At 37.3% G+C, this 24,222-nt stretch overlaps 3 protein-coding genes across 3 annotated transcripts; 2 read left to right on the forward strand and 1 right to left on the reverse strand.

Annotated features, from left to right (window-relative positions):
- Positions 1–812: 812 nt before the first annotated feature.
- Positions 813–7,572, forward strand: LOC149014182 (V-type proton ATPase subunit E-like). The gene is made up of 6 exons (XM_089158554.1): positions 813–1,101; positions 1,518–1,618; positions 2,352–2,508; positions 3,665–3,861; positions 5,613–5,712; positions 7,377–7,572. The coding sequence occupies exons 1-6, from the start codon at positions 1,000–1,002 to the stop codon at positions 7,410–7,412; spliced, it is 693 nt and encodes a 230-aa protein (XP_089014680.1). The 5' UTR covers positions 813–999; the 3' UTR covers positions 7,413–7,572.
- A 3,247-nt stretch (positions 7,573–10,819) lies between these two features.
- On the forward strand, positions 10,820–20,799 carry LOC149014183 (ABC transporter C family member 10-like). Its single transcript, XM_089159400.1, has 13 exons — positions 10,820–10,989; positions 11,139–11,354; positions 11,514–13,597; positions 14,491–14,811; positions 14,892–14,978; positions 15,767–16,351; positions 16,437–16,601; positions 17,182–17,476; positions 18,158–18,372; positions 18,467–18,772; positions 19,776–19,839; positions 19,907–20,146; positions 20,289–20,799. Exons 3-13 carry the CDS (start codon positions 11,537–11,539, stop codon positions 20,399–20,401), a joined length of 4,452 nt encoding a protein of 1,483 aa, XP_089015526.1. The 5' UTR covers positions 10,820–10,989; positions 11,139–11,354; positions 11,514–11,536; the 3' UTR covers positions 20,402–20,799.
- Positions 20,800–21,776: 977 nt separating this feature from the next.
- LOC149014184 (uncharacterized) lies at positions 21,777–22,673 on the reverse strand. Its single transcript, XM_089157778.1, has one exon. The coding sequence runs from the start codon at positions 22,671–22,673 to the stop codon at positions 21,777–21,779; it is 897 nt and encodes a 298-aa protein (XP_089013904.1).
- Between the last annotated feature and the right edge of the window lie 1,549 nt (positions 22,674–24,222).

Genomic DNA, 24,222 nt, shown 5'->3' on the forward strand with positions numbered 1-24,222 from the left:
TAAGAATTGATAAAAAAAAAGCCTTAGATTATTCACATGATAAAATTTAAATTAATTCGATCGTTGGTATATGCATGCATCTCATAAAATCATATCAAGCTATACATACGTTATTGGTATTTTAAAAATTATTGCCTACCCTTCCTAGCTTGAATGAATTTTTTTTTATTTTTTCTGGTAGAATTTTGAATGAAACAAGATTATTTAGATTAAACAACTAAAAAAATAGTACAGATCATCTCAGATCCCCTAATTAAATGATTAAATCAAGAATCAATCTTGCTTAAATTTATCCGCCCACTTTCCCTTGATACGTTTTTTGGCCAAATTTAACTTCATTTTTACATTTTTTTTTTATGAGGTTCATCCAGGTCAGCGTGCGTCACCCGATTACATCCCTTGATACGATCCTATTGTTTTCTTTCGCTCATCTCAAATTTTTCACGCATACAAGCATATTACTAAGTAAAAAAAATTTATTCAAAGTATTAAATAATTATAACTTTATTTTTAATCGTTTCATTTTCTGCATGACACGCAAATTTATTAATAGTTTTGTAGGGTAGTACAGCCAGAAAACACTTGAAGTTTTTGAATTCAGAAATTTTTTTTATTAGTTTTTTGGTATTACTGTAGTAATAAGAAAAATATTTATGAAGATGACGTTCATTGGACCATTTAATAAACAATAGAGGGAAACATTGGAATCTCACGGGGGTGAAAACGACATTTTAGGTGGTAGCGAATTTCGATTTAGGGGACCGTGAAGGCCCTGACAGAACGTAGGCAGCAGCGTAGGCGTAGATTCCCCGCACCCGGATATACAGTTCCAGCTAAGCTAGCAATTTGTCCCTGACTCCACTATGATAAGCTGAACCTACCTTCCGTCTGCAATTTTACTCAGCTTCGTTCTCCACTTGTATCTGTTTGGGGTCAAGGCATATTACAGGTGAAGGACAATCATCTCCGTGGCATAGGTGCTCCTGTTCCGATCCGAAGATGAACGACACTGATGTATCAAAGCAGATCCAGCAGATGGTGAGGTTCATCCGCCAAGAAGCGGAAGAGAAAGCCAACGAGATCACCGTTTCTTCTGAAGAAGTACGTCTATTTACAGGCAAAATTGAGATTTCTTTTAGCTTGTTTGTCACTGTTATCTACCAGTTTAAACCTAGTTACGTGAATTGTAATAACAGTTTTCTTTAATTTGGATCTCAATATTCGCACATATTGGTCTAGTTTCACCGCTATGCTTCATTGATATCAAGAAGTATGTCTATTTCCAGGCAAATTTAAATTTCTTGTAGCTTGTTTGTCACTGCTATCTGCAATTGAAACCTGTTTTCGTGAATTTTTATTACAGTTTTCTTTATTTCGGATCTGAATATTCGCATATGTTGGCTAATTTCAGTGCTGAGATTCATTGGTTCAACACTTTCCTTATCAATTTCTCGACAAGGCTTCTTGTTAATGGTATAGATAGGGACATCTGCGGTAACTAGTGCTCTTTGCTGCAGGAATTCAACATCGAGAAGTTGCAATTGGTTGAAGCTGAAAAAAGAAAAATCAGACAGGAGTATGAGCGGAAAGAGAAGCAGGTGGATGTTCGGAAGAAAATGTAAGTCTTCAGCTCACTCCGACGATGCTCCTCAGAGATCAATCCTTCAACTGAATATATAAACCTCTATCGTAAGATAGACCTTCAGATCAATTTTATAGAGTTACTTCCAGGCTTGATCATAGATTTGACAGGATGTTAAACCAATTTGTTATGAACTGCGATTGTGATTAGACATGATTCTTATTGCCCTATTTCGGGATATAATATGAGTTTTGACCGATGAATTGAACAAGCATATTGTATGAATTGGTTCAGAACTTATACCACCTATGCTCGTTATTAGTTCTTTCTTTGATGATTATTGGAGACCTGTTCCTTTTAGTTGCCACTTTATAAAGTAGATTTCAAGTTGGATAAAGTATGCTCTTCTTTTCTGTTCCCAATCTAATCATATCAGGTGTGATCTTGCTTACGGTTAGCCTTCACTTATACTACAAACTAGATCCATTTACTCTATTTTCTTAGTTGCAGTGCAACAAGAACTTTGATCCGGCTGGAAAACAGAACTAAATGTAAATATTAATACAGAAAGCTGGATTTGTTTTCATAAATATAAGTGATTGAGATGAATGAAACTTTGATTAAATGTTTGTTTACTCACTGTCTGGTTGAGTATGGGATTATGTCGGAGGTTTATAAGTCTTTGTCTTTACACTGATACTTTGTCATGTTTTGACTGGAGATTTTGTAGTATTTATGAATTAATACTCTTTGAATTGGTTTCATGCAGTGAATACTCTATGCAGCTCAACGCTTCTCGTATCAAAGTTCTTCAGGCACAAGATGACTTGGTTAACTCCATGAGGGAGGCAGCATCAAAGGAGCTCTTGCGTGTGAGCAGTGATGAACTTGTGTACAAGAATCTTCTGAAAAACTTTATTGTTCAGGTGAGCAGACAGCTTGGAGATTTTGTGTTCTGTAAATACACAAGTTATTTTTTCTGGTGGTTCATAAGAGCCAGTTTTGAATAATTCATAAAAATTTCTCCATTTGCTTCCACCTTATGAGCAAAGCAGACATTTGTATGCTTATTGCACCTTTTTATTTTGTGTGGGGGTGGGTGTGGGAATGGTTCAGTGAGTAAATCTGAGCAGAAGAAATGGAAATTGAAATTTGTGATGCTGTTATTTAAAAATACAAGGGGACATAATGATAAGTGCAAAATATAATTAAATCAAAATAAAAAAGGATATATTTTACTTTTCCTAGTAAGTCACAAGGAATCTAATTTTCCTTGTGAACAGATGATATGTCCATTCAACTCTTGGGTGTAGAGTACATGACCAATATTAACCAAATCTTAATTTCAGAGTCTAATTCAATCAAATACCCCCTTGCGTATTGGCACACATCCCCTGTATGTGCCTGTTCATGCATGTTTACCAGGATTTCCAGGCATTATTGTTCACTCTCCCAATTGTGAGCAGGAGCATACAGTTTCGATTAAAAAAATGTATGGTTATATTAAGCTTGTGAGTTTTGGAAATATCACCTTCCAATTGTGACATGGATACCTACCCCCTTAAAATAAATAAATAAATAAATAAATCTGAGTAGTAAAATGTATATTTTGTTTTTCCTCTTACAAGTTACAACTACCAAATCTTGATTCTCTGATTTTCAGACAAAACATCAACCTGATTTTTCAATCTCCTTTCTGTATTTAATAAAGATTCGTCATTTGACAAACAGTGAGAAATTAATGTAATTAGCAAACTGCGTCATGTAGCTTACAACAGTATATTGACATATTCTTGATAAAAAGAAATTGCAATATTATGATAATGAAATGGTTGAATTGTACCAACCTTTAAACATTTCCCTCTTTTGTTGTAAAGCTTACAAGTTTTCTGCTGGTTTTCAATAAGTTTTTCTTTTTCATAAATGAATATGTTCCTATTTAATTCTGTGTTCCTATAATTGGAGAAAATATGTCCATGAAAGGGGTAATAGTTATTTCAGGCATGGTCAAAATTGGACTTATGGGGTCAGTTTCATGAATCTTCTGTATTGAAGTATCAATGAAATGTGCTTTTTGTGCAGAGCTTGCTCCGACTGAAAGAGCCTGGTGTCCTATTGCGTTGTCGGAAAGATGATCTGAATTTGGTTGAAACTGTTTTACCTGCGGCCAGTCTGGAGTATGCAGAGAAAGCAAATGTTCATGAACCTGAAATTTTCATTGACCAGCAAGTCTATTTGCCTCCCGCTCCTACCCATCACAATGCACATGAACCTTTCTGGTAAAGAGCTTGTGAACAGATCCTTCAGATAATTTGATTTGAAATTTATGTATTTCTTAAGCAGTAATATGCATCTTTATCATCCTGACCTACTACACTTTTGATATGGGAGCTGACAAGTATCACACAGATCACTGAAGTGGGACTGTTCATCATAATGGTCCTACCAACAAACATGTGTGGATCCATGTGATAGAGGACTTTACACCCATTGTATTTATCAAATTTCAACCCGAAATGATCATGCCGTATTAGTTAAAATTTGGACAACTCTTTGAAAAAAACCATTTAAATATAGCATCTGTAGAATTTTGAAATTTGAAAAGATAGGGTTTGTGGTGTCTATTTGTGTTTTGTACATTTCAAATGGAACCTTTTATGTCCTTCAGGGCTCCTAATGTTCGTTCTCTTGTATTGCAGAATTAAATGCTATAGCCTGCTTTACACTTGGGTGTAAATCCTCCTTTTGTACCTTCACCTTATAAAACATCACAAAACCACCACCTGCGTGGGCTGCCTAGTCATCTAGTTGATTCCATAGATCTGGTTCGTCCAAGATAAATGCTTGCCCAAGATTACATGGAACCTGAGTTTGCTAAGCCAATTAGCTGGGGACCTCAAAATGTGAAAAAGTTACACCTAACTCAATTTTTCTGCTGTTCTACACTAAAATTATAGATCTGTTACAAGTTACTATCAGTAATAATTCCATGTCCAAGAAGGTACTACTAGCTTAGTTAGTGAGTTCAGTCTGTGGCATGTTGTTGGCAAGATCAGGGGTTATAGCCTGCCTTTACCTTACTACTGAAAAAAAAAAACATAGACTTTTCCTACTTTTCTCGCAACTAAAGCATGCTTATGCATTTTGATGGATCATGATTTTACTTTTACAAGCATGTTAAATTTTGAGTTCATTATCTGTCTTCAAATAGACTCTTATACCTGTTAACTTCTGTACTCATAGATTTGAAGCCAGCTTTAAATTGTTGTGCCACCTCTTTGATTCATCATACATGAATCTGCTCAGAATGGATGCTTTCAATTTCTATTTCAGGATCTGTGAACCTCTTCCCCTATCTCTTTCCTTCCTCCACTTCATGTCTCACATATTTATCGTACACTTAACTCAAGGATTCAGCTTCCATTTGAGAAGTTGAGGCCTCTCTTTTAGCTCCTTGGATCTTTCCTGTTCCAGACATAGACATGGTTACTTTGTGGGTTCCTTTGAGTGTGTTATCTACACCCCAGAGCCTTTTTTTTTTAATTATTATTTTCCTCAACTGTGTCCCCTGCTAAATGTCACCCATGAATTAAACGTGTCAACCATGTGTGCTTTATGAGAAAGGATCAATTTTTAGTATATATCAGAGTCAGTTTAATTGTCTCATCAGTTGATTCTGAGGTTATTCTAAAGTTAAGCCTCTTCAGTTTTATATTGGCTTTTCTTGTGAGAAAGGATCAATTTAGTATGTATCAGGGTCAAATTGATATCAATTTTATGGTTTCATCAGTTGATTCTAAGTTTGTTCTAAAGTTAAGCCTCTTCAGTTTTTTATTGGCTCTGGAACTAATTTATTTCATTAATTGAAGTATAACCAACATGTGCTTTACATGCGTTGATGATTTGGAAACAGATATATACCATTATGATTTGTTGGATTCTATTGAGCTTGGAGTTCTGATAATTATGAATTATTTGTGGTTTGTATGTCATTGAATCATTCTGATACATATTATTTGGCTGGATTCAGCTCTGGAGGAGTTGTATTAGCTTCTAGAGATGGGAAGATTGTATTTGAGAACACCCTTGATGCAAGATTGGATGTGCTATTCCGCAAGAAACTGCCAGAGGTATAATCCCAAATTTCAGTTAAGCTTTTATATTCATCTCATTTGTTGCTAACAAAATGCTATTGCTGGAGCACTGCTTAATCGGAAAATGCTTTGACCCCCCGGCTGTGAAAAGATTTATGGATCTTATGCTGATCTTGTGCCCCCCCCCACCCCAAAAAAAAAAAAAAAAATAATGCAAAGAGATTTTGAAACAAAATTTTGTTGTCAGTTTACTAACATTCTGTGACAATTGCCTATTTATGTTGCCACAAAAGTTTCATGCTTTCTACAACTTGAAAATATGATTGTCGGATTATCTCTGGTCATCAAGGATATATCTAACATGCCAATAGAAGCTGAGCATATCAAGTGAAGCCTTTTAACAGCGTATTGAAGAGTATGGCACCAGGGTGACACATTATGTTTGCAATACTAATACTGTGAATATGGCCGAGTGTAATCAATGTTTCAGATCCACAAAGAATCAGTGGTCATGCCAACTAGTGAGATTGGAAGGCTAGGTTGTTCGACCTTGATAAAACAGAAATTTGAAAAAAAGAAAAGAAGGAAAAGGTTTGAATTATCAGATCTTATGCAGCATCTTAAATGGTCTTTTGATTGGTTTAGTTATTTTTGGGCGAATTGATGGAAGAGTTATGGAAATCCAGTTTGACTGGTTTATTTTCGTTTCCACGATGCTGGCTTTTTCTATATTTCAGGTTGGGGGATTGGCTTGAACTGTTTGGAGTTTTCTTCTATTATTTGTCCAACTATGATCATTGGACATGGTATCTGTTAACCTGTGTGAGAATGTGTGTTGATGCTGGGGGGGTGTTTTTTCCTATTGTAGTTAATACTCGTTTCCTAGTACATTTGAGACTCCTAGTGCAGTTAGGATTAGAAAACCAATAGTTAGCTGAGAAGTCTGTCTCATCTCTACTTTGTAACGTCAGTTAAATGGTTGCTGGCTAGTGGTGGATCCCATTCTAATCTACTAGACTGTCCTCCCTCTCTCTTCTCCTTCTTTGCTATGTTCTATGCCCAGGTATTGTCTCGAGGCACTAGCACATACTATTCCTTTTGATAGCATGAGCCCAGAATACCTGGTTCCTTTTAACATTGTCTGGAGGCACATACTATTCCATTTGTGGGTTCTTTTGATCACTGATTTGATTGCAAAAGTGGTTTGGAAAATTTCTTTTCAGCTGTATCCAATCTAATCCAAGAGTAACAGAATTGCATACTTGGCACAAACATATGGTACGCCGTACGCGTCTGGGGTATGCAGAAAATGTACATTTTGTACATTTTGACCTGACATTTTCTGTTTATCACCGTGACTCAAACAACAACAATAACAACAGCAAAGAAGTAGAAGAAAAAGGGATAAAATTTCCCAATGGGGGGTGGGGTTGGGGATGGCTAATTGCTTACCTCTGTTTGTGTGTGTATTCTTTTTTTTTTTTTTTTTTCTAGATTATATCTGTTTTGCTTGTTTATGTCATTACTTTTTACACAACGTAAATGATATCAGTAAAATATCTACGAGTCCTCATTAATTACTCTACAATGTGCATTGTTCTGCCAATTCTATGATGCAGTTTATGCATATAAATTTCAGGATCTCTGTAGTACTTAAATATCATTGTGGTACCTCATTGATCTTCTTGTGTTCATTGCAGATCCGTAAGTCGCTTTTTGGACAAGTTGCAGCATGATTGGTTGAATTTTTTGTGTCATCACTAGCTCGTTGGAGATTATTTAAGGATTCAGCTATCAATTATAGAATTTCAGTTCTATTTATTATTTGAAGTTCGTCCATTTTCAATTTCTGTGGATCTTTATTTTATTTTATCATCAACATTGTTATTTTCTCCAGCGCCCACTGTGGTGGTGACGTTTAGAAAACTCAGTTCCTTATAGTGGTAAAAATAAAGTGTTCAGTTTAAATGGTGGCTTTGGATTTGGGTATCCAAATTCATCTGAAATCGACTTGCCAACTTATACTCGGGAGATGCACTACATTTCTTGAAAAATCTACACTATTACCCTAATTGTGCTTGGGACTCAAACATTGACATCCTAGAGAGTAAGGAATCCATATGTGGATCGTCTTCTGTGTAGTTTTATGGCATATTTGATTTTGAAACCAAAATTTTGCAGAAACAGGAAATTCAAGCTTAAAATAACGCAACAGTACCTGACGGATATTCCATTATAAATTGGATTCAGAACAGATCGAATATTATGGATATCATGTTGTGTTGGTTTACTTTTCTGTTGATGTATTTTAATGCTGAAAGCCCAATTGCGATACTTAACAGGCAGAAGTGTGGAAGAGCGAGTTTATGATGCCCAATCTGATTCTGTACTGCCAGCCTGCATCAATCAATGCCTGTAAGTGGTGAAACCCAACTCTTTTGAGAGTTAAATTGTTTACATTACTTCTTTCGAACACAAAACGGCCGGCGCTGCTGTTCTTGCTCTATGTGCAGCATCGACTCAAAGTTTTTAAGTTTACAGAACTGGATTCGTCAGAGAACCTGCTGTGTGATTCAATAACTCAACAAAGAAGTTGGTCAAGTGTGGCTGGTTTTCAGGAAAACAGAATCATAAGCTTGACAGAGTTAAATGGATTCTTTCATGTTCAAGATTTCAGAACTGAACTCTTGAACTTGGTAGATAAACTTGATAGAAAGTTTATGTACACAAAGGTTTTTCAGAAGGTAATTTCATTCAAGCAGAAGTGAACGTTAGTAGCCCTCCAAAACACTATTTGCCATAGTTAACTGCTTCTATTTCATTTTTAAGGTTCTTTCGAAAGTGGCAGCTTCAAATGGCTGTACAACAGATGTGTGCACCCAGTTGCCCTTTTTGTGCTCTGTTAAAGAATCTGAACGCTGTTGCTTGACGGAGCCAACGCATTGCCCACAGAACACCCACTGTAATGGACTGCAGAAAGGTGGTTACCATTAACGATGGTGAGTTTCAACCCTTCAAACCAATGAAATGAACAACGGAGAGGAGTCTCTGGGATACGGAAGCAATGCTATTTGAGAATTTTAGACAAAATTTATTTTCCTGTGTCCAACTAGTTAAACCATCGATCCATCTATTTAACACAATTAACGAACAGGTGCTGGATCTTCAGATAGAAGTGTTTACGCCTAGTGAGTACACTGAACAAAGGAAAAAAAAAAATCTTTCTCAAGCAATGTGGACAGAAAACGCATTTTCTATGGTCCTCCAAGTATGGCATTCTCAATGTCTTCTCTGCTCAGTTGATAACTAAATCGCCTCTCCACATCCTTCTCTAGATTCCCAGGTCCACTCTTCAGATACCTGCATATCGAATCAAACATTATCAACACATTTCAAAAAGGAGAAAAAAAAAGAAGAAGAAAGGGAAGCTGAACTAGGTTTGCTTGGCAAACCTTATACAAAGATCCGTGAAATCAAGGGATAACTGAGCGTGCCAATCAGGCTTTTCTATAAGCCAGACTGCTCGACTTAGTCTGCTCTGATAAAAACCCAAGTTCTTCAGCCAAGCCTCTATACAGGAGAGACTGTGAGAATACAAGGGTTTATTTTTCTCAGGGAGCATTTCAAGCCATTCTTTTTCTGCAGCTGAGAACTCTGTCTCGGATGATTTTGAGAAAACCTGGACCTTTTTTCTGGATTGAGTTAGGGTTTGAGGAGACGCTAGGGATTTCCCGAATTGGGAAGATCGAACAGTGCTTAACTGGAGGACATCAGAAGGAATTGAGTAGGGCAGTAATAATGGGATGTTGTGGCTCATAACTTTAGAAACATGAATGGCAGCCATTGTTCTCTCAGTTGAACGACTCCTTCTCCTAACACCTTTTCTTTTAATGGTTTAACGTTGCAGAGAGGAAACGTTTTAAGATTGTTCAACCATATCCAGATTACGGAGGTTACCCGCTAAATTTGAGGAAGACAACGACGCCAGCACTTGAACTGTTAGCGTTCACGTCTCTTCGCATGTGTTTTTGGTATAACGGCAGCGCAGGCAGGATCCCACCTCAGTAAGGAAATGCCTAATTACTTTTTGGCTCTTACCAAAATAAAAGTTTTTCCATCTTTTTTTATTAATATTTCATTGTTTGTAAACAGTTTCTGTGTTTCTTATTTCTAGAAGCAGAAAAATAGTTCGATAATACCATTTCATTTAGATCAATCAGAAAATAATGAATTCATGACAGAAACCAAATAAGTTTCATAATGTCCACTCATCTAAACAGAGTAGGTTGTTGCATATAATGGGGAATCAAAATAATTCAAATGCCTAAAATGTGTTTTTGCTTCTAGAAACACTTAGAACTGTTTTTAATATTTCTCAAAGTAGAAGAACTTGATGATTTATTGGGTGGAACCGTAGAAGTCTTTTCATCTTTTCTTTATTAATATTTCTTTTCTCATAAAAAAGTGATTTGCATATTGGGTGCATGATGGATAGAGTGTGTACTCTCTTTACATTTCTTTACTACGCAATTAAGGGTGAAATCCACATCTGAATACTGACAAAATGAGAGCTTGAATCACTTCCTATCAAGAGCATATACTTGATAGTGCTCCCCTAATACTTCACCACAAGACAACGGAGGAGTCCATGTCTGAATATTAGTAAAATAATTTAGAGATGTGATCCACTAAGAGTGTGGTAAAGAAGCGTTAAAATGTTATTCTAAATCCTTTAACCCATAAATGATCTGAAATCAAAATGAATCAGAGATGGGATCTCTAATGAGTCTCATGTGGGCCTAAGTTTTGATGGATGGTATGATGTTTCTCATGCCTTTTAATATTTTATTATCCTTTTTTTCCTTTGTTAGTAGAAAAGCTAGTCTATATTTCTGTGATACCAACCATGTGGACTTACATAAACAGATGGCTTCGTTCTCAGTTCAGATCTCGCCTAAGTTAATGACGCAGAGACAAGAAAAGACCATCAGAGAATCTTTAAGTTTGATCGGTTTGTCGTTCTTGACCTACGTGAGCAATGACGAAATTCAACTACAACAATCGCGTAACCATATACCATGCAAGAGCGAGCGGGGGCGAAGCCCAACCGCCGCGGCGGCTAGTAGTGGCGGCAACTAAGCTCGCCCTGCTTTTAATTTCTCGGCGGCTTGGAACTCGGAAGAGCAATTCGTTTGCGACCTTCTTTCTCCTTCTCTCCTTGCAGTTTACAGAACAATATACTTTTTTTTTCGGGGTCTCTGATAGCAATTATTTACAAATTACAACTACTTGCTATCATCAGATTCATTACATGTAAGCTTCATGCAGCTGCACTGGAATTCCAACTCATGTGGTTTTTCTATTACTTGTACTGAGACGCTTCTTTTGATTTCTCTGCTCATCTATACATGTTTTTTCCTTTACTTTTATTATGATTTGTGTTCCGTCTTCCATGTTTTCAGCTAGGAAGATTTCTGGGTATACACAATGTACCCAGAAATGGGATATCCGATATTAGAGTTTACGGAGAGCCGAAACTCCTTGATAGGTAAAAGTGGTTGTGATTTCTGGGATTTTGTACTTGTACTCACCTTAGTTGTGCTCCTAAAGAACTTCCAAGTACTACCATCTCAAAGCACAGCAAGAATGAAGGATACGCCATCTTCAGTCCAACAGTGGTATGTAATGAATTACACAAAATTATCATTTCTCTAGCCTTATTAATTATCAGTTTCATAGGATTTTCCCCCTTTCGGTTAATGTACAAAAACATGTTTTTGGGGAAGAAAAAGAAGATAAGGTTTCTATTCCTGACTTTTCCTTCAATGTCAATGCAGAATTTGGAAAGCAAAGGAACTACATGATGGAGGGTCTATTAACTGTTTTTTGTGGGGAATCTGATTGTTCATTTGAGAGTGGGAAGCAATGTGGTTCTGTTTTGATGTTCTTCACTTCTCCTTCCTCATGCATGAACAATGCCTTTGCAATGGCTTTCAGTGTCTTACTCCTGTTCATATTGTTATTCAACTTCATCCAAAAACCATCACCAGAAAAGTTTCAAACACCTTCTTGCATCCAAGGCTTCCTGCCTCTTCAGATGTTCTCTTCAATTTTTAATGGTGGTTTAGGGATGATTTACTTCACTTATGGGATCTGGATACTGCAACAGAACTTGAGAAAAGTGCATACTATTCTACCTCTGCATCAGTGGTTGGTGCTGTTATTTCAAGGAATTACGTGGTTCCTACTTTCTTTTATCATCAGCCTTCGTGGAAAACAACTTCCAAAATCATTTTTAAGGCTTTTGTCCATTCTTGCCTGTGTGTTTGCAGGAATTCTGTGTTTTTCTTCTCTTTTGACTGTGAGCATTGTGGAACTGATATCACCTAAGATTGTGTTGGATATTTTATTGTTGCCCGGAGCAATTCTGTTGCTGCTATGCACGTACAAGTTATACACCTATAAAGACACTGGCGATGCTTCTGCCAGTGCTGCTCTCTATACACCTCTGAGTGTCCAGGCCAATGGCAGTTGTATAACTGATCCAGATATCAAAGTGACTCCCTATGCTGAAGCTGGATTTATCGGTAAAATGTTATTCTGGTGGTTAAATCCCTTAGTGAGGAAAGGTAAGGAGAAAACCCTTGAAGAAGAAGACATACCCCACTTACGTGAATTAGACAGAGCAAAAGCCTGTTACACCCTCTTCATGGAACAACTGAACAGACACAAAGAATCCAACTTGTCTACCCCACCATCAATTTTGTGGACAATAGTCTCCTGCCACTGGAAAGATATTCTAATTTCTGGATTTTTTGCGTTACTTAAGATAATCACACTGTCTGCTGGTCCCCTACTTCTTAATGCATTCATTCATGTTGCTGAAGGAAAACAAGCCTTCAAGTATGAAGGTTATGTATTAGCCATCTCTTTATTCATTGCAAAATGCTTAGAATCGTTGTCACAAAGGCATTGGTACTTCCGTGCTAGAATAATTGGCCTCAAAGTCAGGTCTATGCTCTCAGCAGCTATTTATCGGAAACAACTTAGACTTTCAAATGCTGCTAAGCTGACGCATTCAGCTGGTAATATAATGAACTATGTCACAGTGGATGCTTATAGAGTTGGTGAATTTCCTTTCTGGTTTCATCAAACATGGACAACTGCCCTCCAGCTTTGTATTGCATTGGTGATTCTCTTCCATGCAGTGGGGCTTGCAACATTTGCAGCACTAGCTGTTATAGTGCTCAATGTCCTCTGCAACTCTCCCCTGGCCAAATTGCAGAACAGATTCCAGACTAAGCTCATGGCAGCTCAAGATGAAAGGCTGAAGGCCTTCTCTGAGGCTCTTGTCAACATGAAGGTGTTGAAGCTGTATGCATGGGAGACCAGATTCAAGGATGTTATAGAGAGATTTAGAACTGAGGAATATGTATGGTTGAAAGCTGTACAGATGAGAAAAGCGTACAATGTAATTCTGTCTTGGTCTTCCCCTGTCTTGGTCTCGGCAGCTACTTTTTGGGCCTGTTACATCCTTGGTATTCCTCTTAATGCTAGTAATGTTTTCACCTATATTGCTACCATACGTCTTCTCCAGAATCCTGTTAGATCAATCCCTGATGTTATTGGAGTGGTCATTCAAGCAAAGGTTTCACTTGAACGAATTGTCAAGTTTCTAGAGGCACCTGAGTTGCACAATGAAAATATTAGGAAAACGTATAAAGCTGAGGAATCCACGTATTCTATTTGTGTCAAGTCAGCCAATCTATCATGGGAGGAGAGTTCATCCAGGCTTTCATTAAGAAACATAAGTCTAGCAGTTAAGCCTGGTAAAAAGGTGGCTATCTGTGGAGAGGTTGGCTCTGGAAAATCAACCCTTTTAGCAGCAATTCTGGGAGAAGTTCCACTTCTGGGGGGATCTGTAAGTTCTTCTCACTCACATCCATTATTACTTGAGAAGCAAATTTCTTGATTATGTTAGAACTATTATTTTTATTCGTTAGATTGGGATGAAACTTCCTTCTGTAGTTTCAGTTACATAAGATCAAAATCTTAATGTGATAATCTAGATATCAGTTGCAACTCCATCGTTTCATATTTTCTCAATTTTTTTTTAATTAGACATTAGAGAGCATATCCTTTTGTGTTTTTACATTAGATTTTAGGTTGACTCCCATTCCTAACCAGGGTATTGGCATGAATCTGCTAATATAATTTAAAATTCATGAAGGACATCTACTTTCTGGAGAGACGATACCTTCCTCATTCTTTGAAAGTTTTCATGTCATTAGAAAATAGAAAACAATGGTTTTAAGGGTGACGCATGTGTATATGTTTCGTCATGAAAGTACATACCTAACACTTCATATGCATTTTGCATTCCATTTTGTGTATGCTTTGTCGATTTCTAATGAATACCATTTATGGGTATGTCTTATGGAATCTTCTTTTGTGAGAAACTACATCCATAATGGTCAATAAGTGACCGAATGCCCGAGGCTTCAACTATGCGGGGTCTGGAGAGACAAGTGTTTGCAGCTTTACCTCTGCTTCATGGCAGGGCTGTTTCCATGTTTGAACCTGCAGCCTGATGATTGCAATGGCACAACGTGACAATTGTGCCAAGGCTCACCAACTTTAATGGTCATTGAATCTGTAATGGAGACTTTCAGATCTCGTTTCCATTTGTTAATGACAGATAATTACATCTCTACGAATATCAACTTCAAATGGCCTAAAGTTTTTTATTATGTTCTGAAGCAAATTATGTGAGCAATCATGGAGTTATTAGCTTTTCTTCCTCGTCCTTTACAGATTGAAGTTTATGGAAAGGTCGCATATGTTTCACAGATGGCATGGATACAAACAGGAACAATACAGGAGAATATTATGTTTGGTTCTGCCATGGATAAACAAAGATACCATGAAGTGCTTGAGAAATGTTCATTGGTAAAGGACCTTGAGATGCTACCCTTTGGTGATATGACTGAAATAGGGGAAAGAGGAGTTAATTTAAGTGGTGGTCAGAAGCAGCGTATTCAACTTGCACGTGCCCTCTATCAGGATGCAGATATTTATCTTCTGGATGATCCATTTAGTGCGGTTGATGCACATACTGCCACAAGCCTATTTAATGTAAACACCACTATTACCTGTATTAAATTATGTCTTTTTGGCTATTGTCTGATATTGACTGTCAAAATTGTTTATGGCAGGAATATGTGATGGGAGCTCTATTGGGGAAGGCAGTCTTACTTGTAACCCACCAAGTTGATTTCCTTCCTGCATTTGATTCTATTTTGGTAAGTTAATGATTGATTTGCATTTTAGTACTAATCAGTTCTCGGATTATTTTTACTTTCTGTTACCAAAAGGATTTCAGCCCAAGGTGTCTTCTTGTTGTTGTTCTTTTCTTTCCGATTGTGTGTCTGAGTTTCTCCCTTTTTTCCCTTTTTTTTTTTTTTGGGGGGGGGGGTGTTGGGGGAGAGAGGAAGGAGGTTGGAGTAGAGAGGAGGAGAATGTGGTATTTGTTATTTATTATTTATAAAGAGTATCTCCTTGTAGCCCCAAAACATCAGTAATATGGGAATGGATTAGCCATGAAATAATGGGCCATGGTCAAAGCTTGAGTAGACTTTACTAAGATGACTCATATTGATTTTTTTCTTTTCTTTTTTCTCTCTTTTTAAAAAAAAAAACTCAAATCTTTAAATGGTTTGACCATAACTAATGTTTTCTTATAGAAATCATGAAATTCCTTGCTGCGTCTATATACCCAAGAAAACTAGTGGCTGCATGTAACTGATCCAGCTTGTTCCATAAACTCTTGTAATGAAACCCAAAAGATGAAATATTGAATCAAGGATTGGGGAAGAAATAATGGTTTCACACATGTAGTTTGATAAATCGATCTTTTAATACATGCACTTAACTTCAAATAGGTTGTTGATCCTACATGGATGGATATGGATACTTAGATTGGTATTGTTTAAAAGAACAAGGAGTGGTTCTATAGCCTTCTTGCATATATTCTGAAAGCATATCTATAACTTTGTGCAGTTATTTTGACAAAGTACTATTTTTTTGGCAGTTAATGTCTGATGGAGAAATCTTACATGATGGTCCTTATTACCAATTATTAGCGTGTTCTCCAGAATTTCAGGATCTGGTCAATGCACACAAAGACAATGCAGGTTCTGAAAGGCTAGCTGAGATTTCTTCTCTACAGAGGGGTAAGATTACTTCCACAGAGATCAGGACGACGTACACTGAGAAACAGATCAAAGCAACAAGAGATCAGTTGATTAAACAAGAAGAAAGAGAAACTGGAGATACAGGGTTTAATCCTTATATACAATATCTAAAACAGAATAAAGGCTTCTTGTACTTCACAATAGCAAGTGTTAGTCATATCATATTTGCTGCTGGGCAGATATCTCAGAACTCTTGGATGGCTGCTAACGTCCAGAATCCTCATGTTAGCAAGTTTTTGCTGATAACAGTATACTTGGGGATTGGATGTGGTTCAATATTCTTTTTGCTCTTTAGATCACTTTTTGTAGTTGTTTTGTCCATTGAATCATCAAAGTCCATATTTTCTCAGTTATTAGACTCTCTTTTCCATGCACCAATGTCTTTTTATGACTCAACTCCACTGGGAAGGATATTGAGTCGGGTGAGTCTCTCCTTCATAGAACTTAACAATGGATTTAGCATGTCTAAAGAAAATTTTAAGAGACTTATATTGCTCTGTTGTACAGGTCTCTTCTGATTTGAGTATTGTAGACCTTGATGTCCCATTCAGTTTAATATCCACTGTTGGTTCGACCACAAATGCTTGTGTAGGTCTTGGAACATTGGCTGTTGTAACCTGGCAGGTTCTATTTGTCTCCCTACCAGTGATTTACACAGCACTACGTTTGCAGGTATCACCATTATAAAATTTGATATACTGTTGTAAGTAGAATTATCTTTATTGAATTCCGGGGTCTAATGATGCACTCTCTGTTGCCTAGCCATGAGGATATGTAATATGAAATCAAGGGAGTTATAAGTAATGACATTAACTAGGCCATGGCGAATCGTGGATACCTTATAAGTTACAAAACTTGCAGAAACTTCCCATCAAACATCTATGAACAAAACAATAAACATTATCTTGTGAAGACAACTGCAACCTCATTTAAACGGTCATAATTCAGAGCTACCTGATTTACTTTATTCTGTTGGAAGATAATCAGAATGAATGGTAAAGAAATCTGCATATATGAGACGATAACACTTATGATTAGATTAGTTGCAATCGTACATGGGACCTGGCAAATATCCCACAGGTGCACAGTCAATTGCAGATGCTCCATATATAGAAATAGATGAATAAAAGAAGAGAAATTACAAAGATTCATTCTTCCCCTTCTCCTTCCTGGTGTTTTGATTAGGTGTTTTTGTTATTCAATCATCCTTTTTCAGAAACTAACTTTGCTGGATGTTGGTTTTAACCTACAGAAATACTACTTAGCTTCTGCAAAAGAGCTTATGCGGATCAATGGGACAACAAAATCTTTTATAGCAAACCATCTGGCAGAATCTGCTGCTGGAGCCATGACAATCAGAGCATTTGATGATGAGGACCGCTTTTTTGCGAAGAATTTCGATGTCATTGATAGAAATGCTAGCCCATTCTTCCATAATTTTGCAGCAAATGAATGGTTAATCCAACGTTTAGAACTTTTGGGTGCAACTGTTCTTTCCTCCTCAGCACTTGCTATGGTTTTGCTTCCTCCAAGAACTTTTGGCTCAGGTGATTGTCTATTGTTGTCTTGCTTAGGCAGTTATGGTTGTTATATTCCTCATAAATCTTCATATCCCAACCAGATTCCTGAATTTGAAATATTGTCCTAGTTTGGAGGCACTAATTAGGTCTTTAGCTCGTTGTACATTCACTGATCAAATTCTTGTTGGGAAAATAAACCAGAACTCTGTTATAGAAAACATAATAATTAAATTAAATTAACCTTAGAAGACTGATTTCATTTCCCTAATTTGAAGCAATAGAATAATTAGGACTCAAAAGAAAAACAAAATATCAGCTATTGACTTCCCTTTTTAACGTTTTGCTAAGTTGGGGTTAACTAATGCATTTGGATTCCCACTTCGAACTTCTTTCTGCTTTTCAAAATATAGGGTTTGACATATGTTCTTGAACTCCATGCTGTTGTTGTATTATTATGCATATATTTGAATATTAAGAGACCATGTTTTTTTTGGTAACTAAGAAACCACGTTTTAAAACTTCATAAGATGGTAGGATGACAAATCTACTTTTAGGAAAGTGGAACAACTCTTTGCTTTAATGTTTGAAAACAATTAGTTTGTGGAGCTTGGTACAGCCTTTTGGAAACATTTATTGGACTTAGTACTGGTCCCTGCATATGAAATCACCCACTGGACATTTATTTTGGTTACTAATACTTGACAACAGGGTTTGTTGGATTGGCACTATCTTATGGTCTTTCTTTGAACATATCCCTCATCAACTCTATTCAAAACCAGTGTACACTGGCAAATTACATCATTTCTGTTGAGAGGCTAAACCAGTACACTCATATACCCAGTGAAGCTCCTGAAATCATAGAAGAGAACCAGCCCCCACCAAGTTGGCCAGCTGTGGGGAAAGTGGAGATCCATGATTTGAAGGTAACTCATCTATGAGAACTTGGCTATGCATGAGTGTGATTTCAGCTTTATTATCCATGAAAATAACATATTAAGATACTCCATAATCAACCAGATCAGATATAGGCCCGATACTCCACTTGTTCTTTCTGGGATCAGCTGTACATTTGAAGGAGGACATAAGATTGGTATTGTTGGCCGCACTGGTAGTGGGAAAACGACACTGATCAATGCTCTGTTTCGCCTTGTGGAACCAGAAGATGGAAATATCATCATTGACAATCTTGACATCTCCACGATAGGGCTTCATGATCTTAGATCACGTATTGGGATCATACCTCAAGATCCTACTCTTTTCAATGGTACCATAAGATACAATTTGGATCCATTATCACAATACACTGACAAGGAAATATGGGAGGTATGTCTGCTCTTAATGTGTTCTTGCTGTGGGATTACATTCTCTTTTGAAACCATAGGTAGTTGTAGTACTTATTAACTTTTTAATCCACTGTGGCTCCAGGAGTTCTGTTATCAGTAAGGTTAAATTGCTGATATTATTGTTTTTCTTCAACACTAGAGAGCAGTCACTGCAGTTCCACCAGTGAAGCATTCAAAACTAAAATTTACAGTGTTGACTGCGCTGAAACCTGTGTGACCACATAATGAAGTAGTTCTCCATTGAATGCTTGAGTTTCATATTTGGAAAGGCAAAATCTATTAATGTTAGGGTGAAATTGTTTGGACCTCAGATTTTGATCAAGCCTGATTGGGTATTAAAACAGAATTCTTGCCTTGCTATTTCGCTAAAGTAGACTTGAATTAAAATTGGAGGCTTGACCAATGAAACTCTTGAACATAGTACATAAACTTGATAGAAATGTCAAATTCTTATCAATGTAAGACAACCCATTTGAATATAGACAACATTTCCCTCGTTTGGTGGTTTGGTTTGGGCAATGCAAAATAAATAAATAAATATATAAACCAATGACTTCTATTGAAGTCCAGAATTTAGCTATTGTCAACTGGTGAGGGCATTATGGTCTCTTTGTTCCACTTAGTTAGTAGGGCTGTTTTGGTTCCTTCAAATTCGTAATTCTGCCATGAGTTTGTGAAGGGCAAATTGATCTTTTATCAGTTATTATTTTAAAAATAGATCCTGCAAGTAGGAGAAAAAGCAACCTAATCGCATGCCTTCTTAAGCTTGTGATGCCTTTCTTTCCTTGTCTTCTTCTTCTGTTTCTTCTTTCTTCTCTAGTTGTTGGCTGTTACAGAGGTCCTGGATTGTGACAGCTTTGAAAATTAATTCCTTGTTAGGCAGAATTATTATTTATTTGAAAAATTGATTGTCTCATCATCAGTAGCAGTTTCAGTTGAACTTACTAAAGCTAACTACTCCTATCTCTATGCATTGTTGAAAGATCCTTAAGAAATGCCAGCTTCAAGAGGCTGTACAAGAGAAGGACAAGGGTCTGGATGCTTTAGGTAAGACCCTGTTCAATTATTCTTCCTTATCAGCTCTGAAGCTTATCATAACCATAAAACGTTACAGTAATCGAAGATGGATCGAACTGGAGCATGGGGCAGCGGCAACTATTCTGTTTAGGCCGTGTTCTATTAAGAAGAAGCCGGATATTGGTTCTTGATGAAGCTACTGCATCAATTGACACTGCAACGGATTCAATACTCCAGAAAACCATAAGGACTGAATTTGCAGATTGCACTGTTATTACTGTGGCTCATAGGATACCAACTATAATGGATTGCACAAAGGTGGTTGCCATGGCTGATGGTAAGTTACACAACCTCCAGCCTATCTAGTGAGCAACATAGAAGAGTCACTGCCATATGAAGAGAATGATATCTTGAAATTGTTCTGACAGATACTTGGTTGATTGTTTCCTAGTTTTCTAAACCTCCTATTTTCTTTTCAGGTAAAGTAGTGGAGTATGATGAGCCCACAACATTGATGACGAGAGAAGGGTCATTGTTTGGCAAGCTTGTCAAGGAATACTGGTCACATTTCCAATCAGCGAATCATCATTAGCTAATGAAAGGCAATCAGAGGAGAAGATATTTTAGCTTTACTATCAAACGCAGAGGATGAAGAGAGCTTCACATTTATCTCTTTCCTTTTATATGTTACAGAATGACAATATTTGCCCTTCTGTTCATCTTTTGTTTTCTTCTTTGATGCTAAACGAATGGGTTTCCACTATTTGATTGGGGAAATGGAATTCATCTTTGCTGTAAAGAAAATTGAATCACTTCTAATGCCGTTCTTCTCCTGAGCTTCATCTTGCATTAACCAGAGGAAAGCATTGCTGATAGGAAGAGAACGATCGGTTCTGCACGAATACTCTATTAGAATTGAACACATGATTGAGCCTGGGGCGAGCCAAGAGACTGAGTTAAATCAGAAGAAAAGACTAAGCAGGGTTTTATCCTCTATATTTCATTCTTCTCAGAAATATCAAATCTTCTTCGATTAGCCGGTTGCAATGAGCAAGACTGAAAGGGAATATAATTCTCAGTGGCAAATTTAGGGGTTTCAGAAAAGGGTTCCTCTTCGATCCGATCCAGAAGTAGTAAAGTGGAAGAATTTTCAACCGAGAAAGTGTTCTCAGTTTATAAAGATATCTTTACTGACATGACTTGAAACCCAGTAGAGAACACCATCTTACCCACCTGTAGTTAACATTGGTAAAAAATTTCAACTTTTGCTTTTATAAGGGGAAAGTAATCGCTCCTCCAAAAGGTGAAATCTACAGGGCAATGGGTACAAGCAGAAAAAGAAAACTGAATAGTTTCTCTTGTTCTGCAACTATTCTAGAAAAGGAAAACTGAAGAGTTCTCTTATATTCTAGAAAGGAAAGACGTCTTGTGTCAATTACAGTATGGAGGTTGGGAAGAAGGGATACAAGGGCTGCAGATTGGAAAGCTGCAAATAGTTTATCCTTTTTTCATTTGCAGACATTGAAAATAATTTCAGTGCCAGCATTTAGGTGGACAGAAATGATCATGTCATTCAGTTGCTAAAACAAGTTGCAATTTGTAATCATTTAATTAATGGAACCGACCTAGAAGTGCAATATCAATAAGATTATCCATGCACATTAATGAGCAATGGTATAACTCCTTTAAAAGAGATAATGGGAGTCATCAAAATCAGTCAAAACAATGTAGAACTTGGCCCCAACCATCTCAATTTGAATTCAGCCACTAAATTACAATTGGTTGCAACTTTACTCCCAAAAAATCAAAGGATACTACACTAATTCTTTGCCTCCCTAAAACACAGAACACATAAAACACCTTTTTCCATCTGTACATGCATACAAAAATCCTCTACCTAAGTAATCGATGAAGGAGAAGAAAAAAAAAGAAAGAAAGAAAAAAATAAAGATAAATAAATAAATAAATCATGGGACATAACCAGTCTCAAGCACTGGCTGGGTTCTCGTTACCGATGCTGTAGGCATTTTACTTGATCCGATCCAGATTGTTCTGAAAGTCTCACCTTGATCTGATTTTCTTTCCATCTTACTGATTTTCTTTGCTTTCAAGTGTCTCACAACAAGAATACAAGCCACACATACTGAAACCAATCCAACAACCCCACCCAGAACTACTAGTACTACGACCCACCACCTCCACAGCTTCCAGTACTTCCTCGGTTTCCTTTTGGGCTGTTCAACAACAATGGAGAAATGGCCTGAATTGCGTGCAGAACACATACTGGGAAGGGTCATGTTAGTAAAGAACACCACTCCATCTACATTGAATCTAACACACCTTGCAGTCCAATTCATCCCTGGAGGCAATTGCAACTTAGGGAAACGAATTAAAATGGGATCCCCCGTCACATGGAGATCGATCGGTCGAATGACATTCGAGGTAAAATTGGAGTCATTATAAGCCCTGAAACCGATCACAGGAGTTACCAATAAATGGCCTGGTACACGGTAGTAATTAGAGGACCAGTTGCCCAGGTTTTGGAAAACTATAGCTATTCTCATGGCGAAAGGTGAAGCAATGATTCTGGGTGGCAACCAGAAAGTACTATAGTTGGCTCCTTTGTACCACAAGCTACCGCTCCTGAGCCGCACAACTGAGAGTTCCATACCTGATAAGTTTGCAGGAAGAGAAATATTGTATAGGACGCCAGAGTGAGATTGAGCAAGTGATGTGGAGGCATAATAGTGTTCAGCAAGAGCGTCTAAAGAAATGCGAGCAGAATTGTTCTGCAACCTTTGGGCAATGGACGAAAAGAACAGAGAGGAAACGGTACAGATGAAACACAACCTTTTACAATCCATGGTAGGGAAAAGGAAAGGAAACCCCTCTTAATAAATGGATGAGCAGTTACCAAAATCCAATATAATTAATCTCACCGATTCCATTCCTCCACCTTTATGCAATGAAAAATGCAGCTTTGCTGCTTCTGGGTGGTCTCTGAAGAACAAACTGCAATAATGAACTCTGTCGCTTTATGATGGGATCCAACCCATAAAGAGCAATCAAGCTAATGATGATTCCAAGAAGAATAATAAAATTACGATGCTCTTCCTCTATTAAATCCAATACATAATGATTTCAATCCAGAACGGGGAGAAAGAAAAAGATTAAAAAAGGAGGAAAAGAAGAAGCAACAGAAAACAAAAGAAAGAAAGGGTGATGAATCCTGCCTGGGCTCAGTGCTCAGTTCTGCAACGATGGTCGGAAATCATGGGAGAGAAAGAGAAAGCTGGAGAAGCGAGTAGAAGAGGTGGCTAGTTTGCCACACAGCTTCTACTACCGTGGAAAACGGATCAGTAGGGTTGCCATTGTTACCTTCCCCCATATTTCTACCAAGAGAGTAGCTAATGATGATCTGTAAAAAGAAGACCAAACTGGGTCTTCCATTTTCTAAGTCCAATTACCAACGCATTTGGTGGCTGCGACTGCGGTAAAATAGGAATCAACTTCTGGAAAGTCACAACCCCTCCGTTAAGATTACGTTTCAGTTTCAGTTTCTCAAAATGTAAAGCCAGATCGGTGGAAGGCAAAGAATCTCTAAACATGAGAAAGAAATGGTTAGTTAAGCTAGAAAAACAGATGACAACGAAGCTCAGTGCGGATGAAACGGTTACCATTAAAATTTGAAAAGGGTTTTTCATCCAGACTAAGCTACAATAAACGGAAGTGGGGAGCAGAATCATGAACAAGCTATTACGGAACTTACTTTACTCGTTGCAGCTACGTTGCAGGAGCTGGGTAGGGGACGGATTGCGAAACTCGGATTCTTCTCAGAACTGAAAATAATTTACGTGTTGGATTGGAATCGGAACGGTTCACTGCCGATTGGATTAGGCGATTTACAAACCCCGAAATCGACTGGTTGTAAATGGATCAGATTCGGCGAATCTCGAATCCATCACCATCTATCACCATCTGTATCCAAATCCAAAAACCAAAACCGCCTTCAGAATCCTATCTCATTTCTAGTGAAAATCTATAGAAAGTATCAAATTCAAATCCAGAATTTTGTGCATCTAATCAAATGCCAATTACTAATTTCTGAACTTAATAGAGAAAATTAGTGTCGAATTTAATAGATTTTCTATAATTTGGTTAATTGGTGATGAATAATGTGGGATTTAGAGTGAGTTCAACCTATTAATTAGAGTTAGCTGGTTTAAACCTTAATCAGTGTTAAAATGTCCCTTGGAGAGATATCAAGTAAAATTTGAATATATTATTTTATTCGAATTTGATTACTTATTGGAGAGGGAGGGCTGTTCGGTGGGCAACAGGGTAATTTAGGTATTTTAAATTAATATCTGAGATCAATGAGATGATTAATGACTAATTGGGTGAGTGGCGGAT

Source organism: Hakea prostrata, chromosome 6, assembly GCF_041222555.1.
Source record: "Hakea prostrata isolate BN-2017 chromosome 6, UWA_Hpros_2, whole genome shotgun sequence".
NCBI classification, from domain to species: domain Eukaryota; kingdom Viridiplantae; phylum Streptophyta; class Magnoliopsida; order Proteales; family Proteaceae; genus Hakea; species Hakea prostrata.